Here is a 17,571-nt window from a genome sequence, read left to right as displayed (position 1 = left end):
TAGGTGAGTTCTTACTGGACTGTAATTTTCCCCAACAGATACATATCGTCTAAATTTGCTCTCTTGAATCCAGTGTCCATTTTGGGATGGCACTATTTTGGATATATTTTTTGAAATATAGGCATTTTAAAAAGTTATATTTCAGTCTTATTTCTACATTTATTTTCTGTGAATAATTCCAAATCTGTACTCAAGACAATTCTGTTTCTAAATCATATTTATATTTACAGTTGACTAAATCTGAACTACAGAGAATAAATGTGGCCTTTTTTACCACGTATTTTAGATCCCATAACTTGAAGTACCTTTCAAATTTTGGAGCAACGGTTTGATTTCATTTCAGTTGGTACAAGTTCTTTGAGTTTTGTTTTGAAAGTTTGATCTCTAGTTTTTAAAATAGAGAAGCGTATGAACTGTGATATTTATTTCGATTTAGAACGTTCCTTCATTTTTTTGCATTTTCCATTTATTTTATTGATATTCCAGAAGTAGTACAATAATAGAAAAAAAACAGACGCTTGAAAGTTCTTTCAGAATAAGTGTAGTGAACACTTGCACTTAAATTAAACATATATGCCAATAATTCAATTACCAAATGAAGTGTATTACCCGGAGAGGTGGGTTTCATATAGTTTGCTATTTTCTCTCCATAAGTCACTGTGAGGCGGAATGCTTCTGAAACTCATTTTTCAGAAGCTGCTCGGATGCTAAGTATTTGATGCTTATTTTAATGGAAGTCCACTAGTGTTTTGCTTTGCAGACTATGGGATGTAATTCCTTGGCGACTTAGTTTTGTTGTCATAACTAGACCGGAATCAGTGTTGTTTCGTGAAATTAACATTTCGAGCTAAAAAAAAATAGCAAATGCTGATTTGATACCGTTCGTTTTTGCATGTAGAAAGTCAGTGTTGATTTGTTGACGTTTCAAAACCTTCCTCCTGGGCGGCCCCACACTGAGCCTTGTAGCTGGAGTTTAAAGGCAAGTTCGGAACAGCTGGCATCAGATCCGCCTACAGCAAAGCCCGGCCAAGATCCTCCCCCCGCCAACATGACTCATTCACGCTCATCTCGCTCTTTGCCTGCTATGATCTTTATACCAAATTCGCATGATGGAAGTAAAAAGCACAGATCGATAGTTTAGGGGCTTTCAGTGGGACTTTTTATGCTCGGTTACCTGGAAGGAGAATGGGCTGCTGGAGTGCCTTAACCCCAACATCTGTCTTGATCCTGGCTTCCGGTAAGTGAAGGAATAATACACTGTCAGAACTTACAGTGTGGGGGATCATAAATCATACCAATCACTGTTTTTTTTTTTAGCTCCAGCCACTGTTTAACTCTCTCCTCTAAATTGTAACTCCAACCGTTATTAACAATCGATTCCGATCTAAGTTAGAATCCGAGCGTCTAACGTTTTACTGACATAAACATCAGTTTTTGATCATTTCTACTATTGAATCCACATTTTTCACAGAGGCAATTACTTCTCAGCGCTTCAAATATTCCGAAAACAGTTTTTGCATTTAATAGATCCCGACAGCGGTTGCCTTTTGTTTTAGTTCAATCTGTACATCTCACAGGGGCAAAGAAAACAAAGAAGACATTTCTGTTTAAAAATGAATGGCCTTTCAATTAGTTTTTTAAAAAATAGATTAGTTTTAATGACAGCATTTTGTTGAACTGTGAGGCTGCGATTGGGAATACTTAGCCTGTTTTGAATTTGCTAATTTTGCTGATAATCCTGTAATTTCCGATTTAATATGAACGAAAATCCGCGTTGAGCACATTTGAACTCTTACTGTTAGGAAAAATTAGTGCGATTATCAACTGCTCTTTACGGCGTTAGCACGGACTAAATTGCTTCCTGGCAAACACCAAATCACTCCAAGTATGTTACGAAATCCCAAAGGATCTCAGTTTGAAAGCATATGCTCTTTTAAACAATCCTGTTTTCAAATTCACTGGCCTAAATTAATGTTATGTTGCAAACAACCAATTTAAATTATGATTTAAAGAATATGATATCAGCAGATCTTTTGAAAAATCAGTTTAGTAATTTTACGATGGAAAGATATGAAATAGGTTTGTGCGGGATTCGGATGGAAATCCCTTTCTGAAGGTATTTTTGTACGCTAGAGGTCACTCTTACAGTCGGGAGGAAACCAATAGTAGCCGCCCGGGGAGGAGGGCTGCACTTAAAGCGGCGACAATACGGCAGTGTTACAACGATACATTGAACAAACTAGCCAAAACCATGCCTTTAGCACTTTATTAAAAATATCAAGATGTTCTGTTATTGACTGGTTCCTTTGGATGTGGAAAAAGGTTTACAAATCCTGCCAATGTGGGTCTTGCTGCCGTAGTTCTTAGCTTCATAATTGAATCCAGGGACCTAGGAAAGTAGAAAAATGAAATGCCCGTTCAGACTATCTACCCTTTCCCTTCCTTTAGGCCAACGTTCTGGAAGAGAGCAAATGTATTTTTGTTTCCATTCTACCTCACTGCAAAGTGTTCAGTTTTTCGATTCCCTGATAAATAGGCATTTGTCACTTCATTTCTAAACATTTTAATTCAGCTCGCACTCACTGAGCTAAGTGAATGTTTCTCCATAGGTTTACAACATTAGGTGTAAACAAGGCATTCTTTAAAATCACAGTTTTCTCAAATTACAATTATATTCCCACAGTCTTATCACTTGGTGCTGTACTGAGAACTTCTCTTCACCCACTTTACTAATTCTTTTTTGGAGATGCTAACATAGTCATTAGAAATGTTTATGTAACTATTTTACATTATAAATGTTGACACACAAGTGTTATTCAAAATTTTGTCACATGAAATAAGGGAAATGCGTATAGAAGTGTGTTGTATAGTTCCCTTTCTACCTTGTTGAAATTTGCATCTTCCCAGACAAGCACCTTTCTCTTTCACTATTCCCTCTACTTTTCAATTTCCATATCAAACCTAAATATTTCCTAGAACTAGATCCACCATTGCCTCCTTCCTTATTGAATCTTCACCACATGGACTGCAGCGGTTCAAGAAGGCGGCTCACCACCACCTTCTCAAGGGCAATTAGGGATGGGCAATAAATGCTGGCCTTGCCAGCGACGCCTACATTCCATGAATGAATAAAAAAAAGGACTAACAGCACACTGATCTAGAAAATAGATGGGGGCATATTGTGGAAACCCTTCCCCTTCTTTTTCACTTACATTACTTTTAACCCAGTCCATCTTTGGATAATTAATGTCATCCATTACTATGGCTTTGTTATTTTTGCATTTGCAATAATTCTTGTTTTTGAAGTTTCTGTGCGATGTACCATTAAATGAATCAATATGGTTAAGTTATTTATTTCAGTCAACGAGAATAATGTGCCCATGGTTTTTATTCACCAAAGACACCTTCGTAACTTACTTTATATTAGGCGGCAGGATAAGATCATTAACAAGAAAGTACTAGAATGTGCTGACAGCACCTGCATTGAGGCTGTAATAATAAATGCTCAGCTCTGTTCGGCTGGACATGTTGTTAGGATGGACGACATATGGTTGTCGAAGCAAATGTTTTATGAGAACTGTTGGATGGCAGAAGAAAGCAGGCCGACAACAAAGGTGCTATAAGGACACAATGAAGATTCACTTGAAGCAGTGCAACATGATCTTTGACTCTTGAGAAAGCCTAGCCACCAACAGATGGCAATGGTGTGCTGAAGTGAAAGAAGGAGTGAAGGGTTTTGAGCTACAATGCCGTGCCAGCGTGGAGGCAAGATGCAAGAGACAGAAGGATTGGCAACGTCAAAGGGATCAACAGGAGAACCTTCCCCCACCTGCCCCCCTCTACGGGAATGTGGTTATGTGAGGCTTGTGGTAGCCAATGTGTGTCACATATTGGCCTGCATAGTCACCAACGCATCCATCTACCTTACTGTTCCCTTCATTGTTGGCATTGTCATCCTCGAGTATGAGGGACGCACTATTATTTTGCTAAGGACTTAGTTAATTACCACCCTTAGATTTACTCTGCGATGCACCATACACAAGATCTAATCATAGAATCATAGAAAGGTTGCAGCACGGAAGGAGGCCATTCAGCCCATTGAGTCCACGAAGGGTCTATGCACGAGCAATCCAGCTAGTCCCACTCCTGCGCCCTATCCAAGGAGCCCTGCACATTTTTTTGTTTCAAGTACTTATCCAGTTCCTTTTTGAAGGCCATCATTGAATTTGCCTCTACCACTCCCTCAGGCAGTGCATTCCCGATCCCAACCACTCGCTGTGTAAAAAAGTTTTTCCTCATGTCACCTTTGGTTCTTTTGCCAATCACCTTCAATCTATGTCCTCTGGTTCTTGACCCTTCCACCAATGGGACCAGTTTCTCTCTATCTACTGTGTCTAGACCCTTCATGATTTTGAATACCTCTCAAATCTCCTCTCAAAATTCTCTGTTCCAAGGAGAACAATCCCAGCTTCTTCCTCTATCCACATAATTTAAATCCATCATCCCTGGAATCATTCCAGTCAATCTCCTCTGCACCCTCACTGATGCCTTCACATCCTTCCTAAAGTGTGGTGTCCAGAACTGGACTCAATACTCCAGTTGTGGTTGAACCAATGTTTTATAAAGGTTCATCATGACTTCCTTGCTTTTATAGTCTATGCCTCTATTTATAAGGCCCAGGACCCCATGTGTTTTTTTAACCGCTTTCTCAACCTGCCCTGCCACCTTCAACGATTTGTGCACATATAACTCCAGATCCCTCTGTTCCTCTAGCCATTTTAGAATTGTGCCCTCTAGTTTATATTGTCTCTCCTCATTTTTCCTACCAAAATGCATCACCTCGCATTTTTCTGCGTTAAACTTCATCTGCCACGTGTCCACCCATAGCACCAGTGTGTCTATATCCTCTTGAAGTCTATCACTATCCTCCTCACTGTTCACCATCCTTCCAAGTTTTATGTCATCTGCAAATTTTGCCCTGTATTCCCAAGTCCAAGTCATTAGTATATATCAAGAAAAGCAGTGGTCCCAGCACCGACCCCAGGGGAACACCAGTGTACACCCCGAAAAACAACTGTTCACCACTACTCTCTGTTTCCTGTCATTTAGCCAATTCTGTATCCATGTTGCTATTGCCCCCTTTATTCCATGGGCCACAATCATCAAAAAAGGCATGTAGAATTGTCAAGAATGCCTGAAAACTAGACTTGAAAGGAAGTACCAGAAGTATTGAGGTTTGATCCTCTTTTCCCCACCACCAAGGTGAAATGCAGGACGTTGAAACACTACATAGTTCTTTTGAAATTCTGGTACCTAGTTAGATGGAGGATGTTATTTCGTTTTCAGCATTGAGTAATATTACATTGATAAGAGAAAGATAGGAAGAACTTAAAGCCAGGGTTATTTGAAACCAAGGTGACTTTTATTTTCCATCTGAAGTTCCTATGAAAGTAGTTATTTCACTGCATTGTGTATATGTTTATATATGTTCTGCTTCGATTATGTGCTGAATTTTTGAATTTATTTTCTCTAATTGCAAATAAATGTATGCCTTGTTCATAAGCCTATCTTGTGTTTAATTGATTCAAAGAGAGTAATTGTTAATCCACTGGTATGCACCTTTGCTAAGGGCTGATTGTTCAAAAGATACAGCTTCCATATAACCGGGGACAGAGTTTGCTAATGGGAACCACTATAAAATTGTTGAGAGTAAACAGTTCCATAGAAAAATCCATGATTCTAACAGTGGTTCAGTATAGTATTGGTTTGATAGAATGAAGATCTCAGACTTAGGTGGGACAGGTACCCACATCTGTGTAATGAATATATTTAAATGGAATTTTGACTATGGAGTAGTTTTGTTTGCCTTATTTATCAAGATTAGACATAGTTTTGGCAAGGATTTAGCATTTTATCAGAGAAATGTGTTCCAGGAACTGGAAGTATTACCAGCTCAAATCAAGAATTAATGAAGGTCCCACAGGCCAGCTGAGTTGAGCTACTGAATTTGTTTTTGTGGTTAGAATTTCTGCCAGTCCTATTCTAATTATTTCACTCTGCCTCTGACCTAAGACATGGCAAGGGGACTGGTTATCTGGCACTGCATTCGTTTTTGAGTCGTGTACTAGGAGTGTACTTGCATGCTGCAACTGACGTGGAACTGATGATGTTGTGAAACTGAAGCCAAAGTATATGATTGTGAGTGTAAACCCTACTGATGATCCATTCTTAGCTTTTTTCTAGAATTACCTTTGAAATTGGTTCAAGTAAAAGTGGTCCCAGATAATTCCTGGTATAAATTAATAAAAGCATGTGTAATCTGTTTACCAAATATACTTAGCCACAAAGCTAAGAACTTTTGCCAGCACTAATCCACCAATATTTAAGAAACACGGATAACATTTACAAACACAGAAGTGAAGGCATATATGGAATTATTTAACAAAATCCAAGGAAAATATTTCACCTCGAGATCTGAATGCACCACTAATTTTAGACTTATGGTTCTCAATCAAATATGTACAGATTTTTTAAAAATTCGTTCATGGGATGTGGGCGTCGCTGGCAAGGCCAGCATTTATTGCCCATCCTTAATTGCCCTTGAGAAGGTGGTGGTGAGCCGCCTTCTTGAACCGCTGCAGTCCGTGTGGTGAAGGCTCTCCCACAGTGCTGTTAGGTAGGGAGTTCCAGGATTTTGACCCAGCGACGATGAAGGAACAGCGATATAATTCCAAGCCGGGATGGTGTGTGACTTGGAGGGGAATGTGCAGGTGGTGTTGTTCCCATGTGCCTGCTGCCCTTGTCCTTCTAGGTGGTAGAGGTCGCGGGTTTGGGAGGTGCTGTCAAAGAAGCCTTGGCGAGTTGCTGCAGTGCAGACTGTGGATGGTACACACTGCAGCCACTGTGCGCCGGTAGTGAAGGGAGTGAATGTTTAAGGTGGTGGATGGGGTGCCAATCAAGCGGGCTGCCTTGTCCTGGATGGTGTCGAGCTTCTTGAGTGTTGTTGCAGCTGCACTCATCCACGCAAGTGGAGAGTATTCCATCACACTCCTGACCTGTGCCTTGTAGATGGTGGAAAGGCTTTGGGGAATCAGGAGGTGAGTCACTCGCCACAGAATACCCAGCCTCTGACCTGCTCTTGTAGCCACAGTATTTATGTGGCTGGTCCAGTTAAGTTTCTGGTCAATGGTGACCCCCAGGATGTTGATGGTGGGGGATTCGGTGATAGTAATGCCGTTGAATGTCAAGGGGAGGTGGTTAGACTCTCTCTTATTGGAGATGGTCATTGCCTGGCACTTGTCTGGCGCGAATGTTACTTGCCACTTACCAGCCCAATCCTGAATGTCCAGGTCTTGCTGCATGCGGACACGGACTGCTTCATTATCTGAGAGGTTGTGAATGGAACTGAACACTGTGAAATCATCAGCGAACATCCCCATTTCTGACCTTATGATGGAGGGAAGGTCATTGATGAAGCAGCTGAAGATGGTTGGGCCTAGGACACTGCCCTGAGGAACTCCTGCAGCAATGTACTGGGGCTGAGATGATTGGCCTCCAACAACCACTACCATCTTCCTTTGTGCTAGGTATGACTCCAGCCACTGGAGAGATTTCCCCCTGATTCCCATTGACTTCAATTTTACTAGGGCTCCTTGGTGTCACACTCGGTCAAATGCTGCCTTGATGTCAAGGGCAGTCACTCTCACCTCACCTCTGGAATACAGCTCTTTTGTCCATGTTTGGACCAAGGCTGTAATGAGGTCTGGAGCTGAGTGGTCTTGGCAGAACCCAAACTGAGCATCGGTGAGCAGGTTATTAGTGAGAAAGTGCTGCTTGATAGCACTGTAGACGACACCTTCCATCACTTTGCTGATGATTGAGAGTAGACTGATGGGGCGGTAATTGGCCGGATTGGATTTGTCCTGCTTTTTGTGGACAGGAGATACCTGGGCAATTTTCCACATTGTCAGGTAAATGCCAGTGTTATAGCTGTACTGGAACAGTTTGGCTAGAGGTGTGGCTAGTTCTGGGGCACAAGTCTTCAGCACTACAGCCGGGATGTTGTCAGGGCCCATTGCCTTTGTTGTATCCAGTGCACTCAGCCATTTCTTGATATCACATGGAGTGAATTGAATTGGCTGAAGACTGGCTTCTGTGATGGTGGGGATATCGGGAGGAGGCCGAGATGGATCATCCACTCGGTACTTCTGGCTGAAGATGGTTACAAACGCTTCAGCCTTGTCTTTTGCACTCACGTGTTGGACTCCGCCATCATTGAGGATGGGGATGTTTACAGAGCCTCCTCCTCCCGTTTGTGTTTAATTGTCCACCACCATTCACGACTGGATGTGGCTGGACTGCGGAGCTTTGATCTGCCATGTTAAAATTTGCTGTAGTAGGGCATCTAACGGCGTCTGCTATTAGTTAGCCTTGCCCTTGCATGTTTAGATTTTTCAATTTTTTATGGCAAGTTGCTGAAAGTGCGAGCTGATAAGGTCACATCGAGGGAAACAGGGCATCTGGGACCTGAGTGAACAGAGCAAGTAACTGTGTATCTCCTTAACCAATCAGATTGAAGGATTGAGAAATAAACAGCACAAGGACTGAGAAGGAAGTGGTGAATTAGAGTGAGTGAATTCAATGTAAAATCAGGTACAGAAAGTGAAATAAAGAAAGGGAAAGAAAGATTGGATTAAGAGAGAGGGAAAAAATAGACAGAAAGGAAAAGATGATTCTTTTAAAATATTTTTAAGAATCTCTAACAACAATGAATACCTGAAGGAATGAGACTCCACACTTGTAATAGTTAATTTTCAGTGCCAGAGAGGTTGATTGGCAGTCTTTAAAAGGGTACTTACACTTGAAATGACAAGACTTAACTTTCTGTGGTGAGTTTAGTTCGTATCTACTTCGCAAGTGCAGCAACTTCACGCCATTCAATGCATTTCAATGGTGAGACAGAGAGCGCGATGCCATTTTCACAAAGCTAACAACAGAGCGGCGCAACTCAGACAGCAACTTTTGGATATTCACGTTTAAGTGCGCACCTGCTCCTCACCTGAAGTTGCTGTACCATTTGTGCATAAATAATATCGAGTGCCATTAGTCTCACCGTTATTTTGACAACAAAATCTGACCATATATCTTTGAAATAATATATTTCAGTCTAGAATTTCCTCTTGAGTTATGCTAGCCCCTCAGAATAACTTGGGCGGACAGAACCAGGAACTTCTTTGGGATATCCTGCCAGAAGTGATGGGGGTGAGTCTAACAATGCATCACTCATATATGGCCGGGTGTACAGTCATACTATGCAAATGATGAAAATATGTCATCCAACGTATTTTTCATAATTTGTGCTATAGCTACCCAAGGCATAGGGGATGTCCGTTTGTCCCTGTTGCTAAGGATGGTGGAGGCACCCTTAAATGAAATCGATTGCGCAGGTTTAGGTGCAATTTTTTAAAAATCTCCAATTTTTTGCCACTTTACAAAGCAGTACAGAAGCCACAGAGGCTGGCGTGCACTCCTGAATCGTCCCAGTTCAGGGGCATATTCATGTGCCAAGTGGAAGTGCTGAAGATGCACCAGGATTCCACAAAAGTGGAAAACTCAGCCTTTCAGCACATCAAGTTCATGATCTACATCATGATTATTGAGCCATCAAGTCTCATACTTTTAGGAATTTGCCAATTTATTTCCTCTGTATTGGTTGTGTTTAATTTGCTATTTTTTCCTTTCTATTTGATTCTTTTATATTTTCACAATTCACCCAGCTATCATTATCTACCTCATTTAGAGCGCACTTCTATACCCATTTCCCTTATTTCATGTGTCAAGATTTTGAATAACACTTTATGTCAACATTTATAATGTAAAACAGTTACATAAACATTTCTAATGGCAATGTTAACAATGCCAGTAACAATGTAAACTGGCCTCCTGCCCTCAGATGGTACTATAGAACCTCCTCATTTCATTACCCAGATAATGGCCACAGCTGGAAATCACTGGCTCCTCTTTTACCCCTTAGCCCTCTGCAGCCTCCCTGTGCTCAAAGAAAAAACACGAGCAGCACTCCCTCCAGCTCTGACTTTGTTTAAATTTTCCTCCTTTCTGGCTTCCTGTCTCTCACTTTCTCTGCTGTCCCACTTCCTCCAGAACCAGTGATTGAGTCCAGCTTGCTTCAGCTCTGACTTTGTTTAAAGTTTCCCTCCCTTTGCACTCTTCCCTCTTGTCTTGAGCTTCAAACCTCACTCACTGAACCTTCTCTCTCCAGTTTGTCCTCCCTCTGGCCACTCTATCCTCATTCTCTGCTCTCGTTAGCCCTGTTGCTTCCCATCTCATCCCACTCTGTGTTGCGGCCAACAGGCATACACTCTTCTGCCTCCTTGGTCTCCAGACCCATTTCAGAAGCCCATACCTGGCCGTAATCTGGAACCAGCTTTTGATGCATGAGGGCAGGAATTCGTAAAGGCCTTTTCCATAACTTTGGGGAAGCACCTGTTAGCTCTGTATTTCCAGTTTACATAACAAGTCTTCCTCAATCATGCAGAAGACCTTTAGGGAATCCCACAGCTGCACTTCAAAAGTTGGTTCCTGGTTAAAACCAGGCATGGGTTTTTGAAATACAGGAATTGATTCCCTTAAAGGCTTCCTCACAAGTTTGGGAAGGCCCTGTTATTTACATTGTAAAAGCTTTTAATAACAGAGCTTTCTCCACAGCTGAGGTTGAGAGGAGAATTGTAGGTTGTCAATTCCTTCTTCCAAGCACCCATTTCTTCCTGCTTTTTGCTCATTCCCTCTCCCTCCCACCCGAAGCAATTAGCCTTTGCGCTTTCCCTTTCCCTCCTACTGCCTCCCACCCTGAGCACTCAGACAGTGTCTCACCGTTCCTTGCTGTTTCTCCGTCCCTCCTACTGCCTCCAATTCCTGACTGGATGCCCTCTCCTCTGCAGTTGGTGCCATGCATTCATCACTAGAAAATTAAGCACGCGGCTCAGGTTTGTTCTGTACCCTCTAGCCATGATATTCAACCCAAAAGGCACTGGTAACGCACCTGCCTAAAGTGAAAAACAATTTTCTTCCTAAATTTGCCTTTTATTTTTCTCTGCTTTTTGCCTCTGCCAGGAGATCGCATGGCTGGTGTGTGTATGTACGTATGTATAGGGGTGGGGAGGACAGAGGCGGAGGAGGGTGGTGACGATGTGTGGAAAACAGCTGGTCTTTCTCCATCCTTCATTTTTGTATGTTCATATAATAGATTGTAAACTAGATCCTATCAGTCAAATGTGCCTGTGAGCACAAAATTAAGCTCTCCATGCCTGTTCCTGGAAACCACATTTTTGTACACATTTTTTTAATGATTGCGATGTGTGATTAATTTTATTTCCAGCGGAAGAAAGTAAACCTTTTTTGATCGGTTCAAACGAGCAATGTAGGCTAGAACTACTCTTGATGATAACAGCAGGTGAATGCCTGACATGTTCATTTGACATTCCCCTTTCTGTGATTTTAACTAGACGGTGTTTACCCATTTCTTTTAACTTTGCCTGTAAAGTTAGACTGAAGTTCATACAATTACTTACAATTTCATATTTAAAATATCTCCAATACTTCCAGAAGAAATTAGTTTCTACTATGAAATGCAGAATCATAGTGGGCTGCAAAATGCTGGAAAATGCGCAAAACAAAGGGTCAAAATCAAAACCTTCTGTGGGACAGAATGCCCCCAGATTCCCCTGGAAAATAAATCTCACCTCCAGAACTCACAGGAGAGGGGGAATTTCAATTTGTGAATGGCTGTTTTACCTCCAAAAAATGAGCGGTAAGACACGGAAAGTCAGCCTGTTTCATGCGCAGAATTCACTCGTCGCTACTTTGAATCGGGCCATCTTTTAGGCAAGTATCGTACCCGCCTGAAATTGGCAGGCACCTATTTAAGCATGCTAATTAGGGTCCTGCACTTGTTTTAGGACCCAAATGCCCTTTTTTTTATTCGTTCATGGGATGTGGGCGTCGCTGGCGAGGCCAGCATTTTCAACAGCTTTCGCATTCTATTTGCCAATTTTAAATCAGTCACAGAAATCATGGGTGTTAACAGACTGGCACCACACTTTGCTGTAAAAGTGCCTTGTGTCGACGTCATCGGGTGACGTGTCTGTTTTGAGCACAAGTTGAAAATCTCCAGCCGGGTCTCCTTCAGTAATTCTATATTCATTATTGCTGCAAGGTGTGCTTTTATGCACTTCAGGATTTGTCCACTAAAGTGAAAGTGGTCAAATTCTGGATTTATCTGCAGCTTAAATTTGACCTGCTTATGTCCCATTGTACTTTCAGTGCAACCCCTTATCCTTTTGCGTCATAAGGTATATATTCAGGGCTGTTTCTCAGCTGTCAGCTTTGTTGCTGATGTGTCAGCTTTTGTGATGCTGTTTGGTCAGCTTTTGATAGCTTTCTAGGTTGACATGTGTGATGCAATATGTAACTGCTACATTAGAATTTCAATGATGCACAGCCCATTTATCTGAATAATGCGCAGTGCACTTAAAGGTGTTTATTATAATGCCTCATTGTGCCTTTCTTTTGTACCCTGTGTAGAAGCGGCAAATAGTTTAGCTCATGTTCTACTCCTAAATTATTCCCTCATAGTGGAAGATTCCCTGGATAGGGACAGGACATCACCTCTAGTTGTTGAGGTCTCGCTGGGACTTCCAGGTGTATATGTAGTGTTGGCTGAACAGCGTACCCTCACCTCTGCAGACATGAGATGGTATCACTGTGTGGCCCAAATGAGACTCAGGAGAAGCAATCCATACGGCAGATGGGGAGCCTTTCAAGAATCAACAGTTTTAACCTTTTGACAGTCAATGTAAACATTTAATCTGTTTCCTCTCTCTCTGGGGTGGATTAATGATTCTAAAATTTATAAACTTAGCTGGACGAATTTATCTCTGTGCATATAGTGTAATTAAATTTCCCCTCTGTCTACGATATAACAGCACAAATTGGCTGCCGCATTTCTTACATTACCGTGACTACCCTGCAAAAAGTATTTCACTGACTGTGAAGCATGTTGGAACATCTTGAGGTCGCGAAAGGCGCTATATAAATGCAAGTTCTTTAGTTCTTTTTGGCAAACCTTTTTGGTTCTGTAGGATTTGGAAGAGCTCAAGAAGACAGCATATATTCAAAGGTAAGTACTTCCAACTGATGTTACAAGGTTGTACTCCTAAGTTAAGAATGTGTTTTTAAATAAACTAGAGAGGAACGTGCAGCCTCCACTTTTAATAATTCAGAGCCAGGTTTCTGGAACTGACTGCAATGCTGCATGTGAGTGCACAGGCAGACTGTCTCTGTTTATGTCTATCTTTCTTCTCAACTTGTTAATTTCTTTGCCCACATCAATGCTCCTTTTACTCAATTCATTCTTTTCATCAAGTTTGATCTCAACTGCCTTCCTAGATTTTTTTCAATATTTGCTTTACAAGTTATTTTTCAATATTTGTTGCTTTTCTAATAAATTGCCAGGTTCTTTTTAAATTCATTGTGGCAATGATCCGATCTCCTGAGGTGAGGAACATTATGTACAAATGGATCATATTCACTCCTCTTCAAGTTGTGTAACATCAAACTCTTCTTTTATCATTGACTGACAACTGCTAAAAGCAACTTCATTGGCAATGATTACATTAATTTTAGCACATAATTACTTATCAGTAATATTTGCTACCTCAGCCTCAAAAATTTAGAAATAGTTATTTGTATTTCAATATTATCCATTAAAGTCATTGATTTGTGGTTTTCATGAAAAATTGGAAGGATTGCAGAATATGATTCCAAAACACCAGCAAAAATGAGAGGGAATGCCATAATCCGTGTAATAAAATTTTGTGTAACTAGAGGCCAATTTTCGCCCCCTCTTGCTCCAGTATAACTCAAGCAGTGTGCTTTCCACATGTGCCTGGTATGATTGCACTGAAGTCAGCTGTTTTTCCCAGGGTCAGCTAATTTATATGTGTTGGGTGAGTGGCGGAAGGACCATCCCTTTGAATTTGGTGCTTGTGCCAAATAATAGGTGGGATGTAACTTTGGCCTGGTGGCTGCTGTCAGAAAAAGCAGCCAAATCGTCTACACATACACACAGTGCCATTCTGCTACACAGAAGAATTTGAACAAAGTTCCTACCTAAGGTAAATGAAATATGCTAGCTAACCCTTTACAGATCCTTCAATCTGAAAAAGCAGCCCCACAACTCCTACAGGAAGTTTCCATGGGCAGAGATGTGTTCCAATGTTACGTCCAGAAAATGGAATGTATGGCATTATGACATCACTTCTGTCTTATTTAAATGGGATTCAAACGTTTCCACCTGTTTCATGCAGGAGCTTTGGCCCATATGTTTGGCCCTAGGAAACACACATCATGTGCAGACAGGACAGAGATCCACCACTATAGGCCTCCATCGCTTTTTCCACTCTGTAATGCTCTGGGAACTGGTGCATTCAGGGCATTATGAACAGGAAAATTGGCCCCATTCGATCACCATAAGCTAGTAGGCCCAACAATGAATTAATGTAATCACAGAATGAGACCTCAAGCAAGCGATAAAAATTTCCCCATCTCAGGACCCTACCCAAGATGACGGTGACTGGAGCGCCAGCGTAAACCAATATCATTTTCAGGCTGCTACTGCCCTGTTTAAGCCAGTGGTACGAGTTAAAATTGGCCATATTCAGCCACCAAAAAACAGTGTCTCTTAATGCATGCATTACAAGTACAGTAGAATCTGCATTGTCCACCATAATGTAGGTTCCCTCCTTGAACTTGGTAGACAATGGAAACTGGCAGATGATTGAGAGTCCCCAAATTCTGATGTTGCACATATGGCATAGCAATGCTAATTGCACGGAAATAGAGACATGTTCAATACAAATAGCATAAATTGAATTTAATCTTTCATTGGCTGTTAGGTTGATTTATGTTAGGCAGATGGAAGTTGGTGTTAATGGGCTCTGAAATGAAGCAACGTCTCACACAAGCCTTTGTCCCCTGAGATTTTGCTGCATAATCGGGAAAGCAGATAAATAGAGTGCAGATAATAGAGATCCCACTTTAGTTACAAGGTCTTATTGATCCATGTACAAACAGCATAAAATAATTTTAATAAAATGAGTTTTATAAACATTGAAAGTAAGTAACCAAGGATGAGAAACTATAATTATGAGAAGAGATGAGATACTGGGACTATTTGCACTGGAGTAGAGAAGGCTAAGAGATTGAACAGAGATTTTTAAAATTAGACGGGTTTTGATAGAGAAAGACTATTTCACTTGGTTGGAAGTTAGTGATGAGGGGCCATCAATTTAAAGTTGTCTCTAAGAGAGTGGAGTGGTTAGGAGAAATTTCTTCATGTGGAGCTGTTACAGCATGTAATGCTTTGCCACAGGGAATTGTTGAAACAGAAACCATTGCTTCTTTTAATGGAAACGTAGATAAACATTTGAATCAGGGGAAGATACAGGGCTATGAGGAAAGAGCAGGGTAGTGGAATTAGATATAGGTTGCTGTATCAAACAGGTGGCACAGACACAAGAGGCAAAATGACTATCTCTGCTGTAAATTTCTGTGGTTCTACTTTGGACATCTTTTACAAATGTGGCTTAACAAAAATAATTGTAATAGTTTGGTTTAACCGGATAATAGTGAGCTATGTAAACAACGGTGCTGACCAAACAACACCACAGTTGTCCTTAATGAGTCAGGGACAATAGAGTACAGTAGTTGGTTAATATAGAAATAATACATCTTAGCCAAATAAAACATATTGCAGCTTGCATCTATTTTTCTAATAAAGGCTGGAACTCTTTTTAAAGTACATCCACCTGCCAGCATTCCTATGGCATTTAAAATCTGTATAACAATACAACTGGGTAGTGTAAAATTGACCTGATTGGCAGTTTTAACAACGCTGACGCAAAAGATCTTTTTAATCTGATTTCTGAAAGAGCCAGATGAGTTCAATAAAACGGTTACATATCAGTCGACTTAAACCTTATGCAAGGCCCCAGGTACCGGGAAGTAGTGATTTGGTCTGTATCTATGCAAACAAACTGAACAACTTGGCCGTTCCTTCTGTACAAAAGACTGACAACCTGGATGTAATTTGCTCCGACTTAATGTGTTTTTTATTCCTTCTCCCATTTCCCCTTCAGCTTTCCTGAGTGGACTTTTCTTCCATACAATCTCCTCCAGTAGAAGCTGTACAAATGCAAATGTATTTTATAAATTAATACTTGAAAAAATAAACACATCGAGGTGATCTACAGATAAGTTCAATAGAAGGTCAAGAGTTTCTCAAACTACATTATGCTTTGTGGTACAAAAAAAATGTAGAAGTAAAGAAATTGAGCAGGGTGGCATCCATTGCTCCCCAAGTTAAATGTAACTCATGGTACCTTCAGTACCACAGAACAATGTTATTTAAGTATCAAACTAGCTGGGAGCTTTATAAATAGCTCCATGGATTTAGTTAATGAGTAGCTGAGCCATTCGGACAAGTATAGTCCCAGATTTGAGTGCTAGTAATGCTAACTGTTTATCTCAGCTGGTTTAACACAAGGATGCTACAATTCATTGCAGTGCCCAGAGTTCAGAGGGCAGAATCAGTCCTAGCCCCTGCTCCTGATTGTTATCCAGTGATCCCCCCTGGAAGTCCATGTGTTAATGTTTGGTAAGGATGAGATTGGTTTAGGCTGTGATGCCTCTGATTCAACTCTGATTCAATGCCAGAAGCAGCACCGGGCATACCTTAGAATGAGGTATGAACCTAGTGAAGTTACTACAAAGGATTACCTGCATATTAAACACCAAAAGCAGCAGACTAGAAGCAGAACTAAGTGGTCCCACAACCATCAAATCAGAGTAAAGCTCTGCTAAGATCCTTTGATCACTAAGATCCTTCCGTGATGGAATAGCTTCTATTCACTCCATATCACCAGAGGCCATAGAGTGCATGACGAACTTGGGCGCTGATAATTAATGTTTATTTTTAAGTTGCTAGAGAAAGAAGAAGAGCAAAGCTGTGTAGCTCTACAATAACCAGGTGATCATGGTGGTGAACAACCAGGCAACTAAGAAGGCTCCTACATTATAGAAAACAATGCCCAGCCAATTTGATTCACTCTACATACCATTACGAAGCAGCTGAGTGCACTGATCACAGAAAAGGCTATGGGCCCTGGTAACATCCCGGCTATAATGATAAAAGCCTGCGTACCAGAGCTAGTCGCTCCCTTAGCCAGGCTGATCCAATATAACTATGACACTGGCATCTACAATGTGGAAGATTGTCCAGGTATGTCCTATCCACAAAAAAACAGGATAAATCTAATCCAGCCAATTACATCCTATCAGCTTCTTCCCAATCATCAGTAAAGTGAAGGAAGCAGTCATCAATAGTGTCATCAAGCAACATTTATTTACCAACCACCTGCTCAGGATTTGGTTCTGCCAGAAACAGTCAGCTCCACACCTCATCACAGCCTTAATCCAGACATGGACACAAACACT

The 17,571-nt window shown here is 41.1% G+C and overlaps 1 protein-coding gene across 1 annotated transcript in view; it reads left to right on the top strand.

Moving 5' to 3' along the window:
* Positions 1-1,035: 1,035 nt before the first annotated feature.
* The window catches only part of tgfbr2l (transforming growth factor beta receptor-like), a 47,067-nt gene continuing 30,531 nt past the window's right edge, over positions 1,036-17,571 (top strand). Inside the window, exon 1 of the mRNA XM_067986771.1 lies at positions 1,036-1,237. Coding sequence (XP_067842872.1) covers positions 1,186-1,237 — 52 coding nt within the window. The 5' untranslated portion in view covers positions 1,036-1,185. The remainder of the gene's footprint in view (positions 1,238-17,571) is intronic.

This window comes from Heptranchias perlo, chromosome 7 (assembly GCF_035084215.1).
Source record: "Heptranchias perlo isolate sHepPer1 chromosome 7, sHepPer1.hap1, whole genome shotgun sequence".
NCBI lineage: Eukaryota > Metazoa > Chordata > Chondrichthyes > Hexanchiformes > Hexanchidae > Heptranchias > Heptranchias perlo.
The sequence above is the reverse complement of the archived record's forward strand: the minus strand, read 5'-3'. Positions and strand labels throughout refer to the sequence as shown.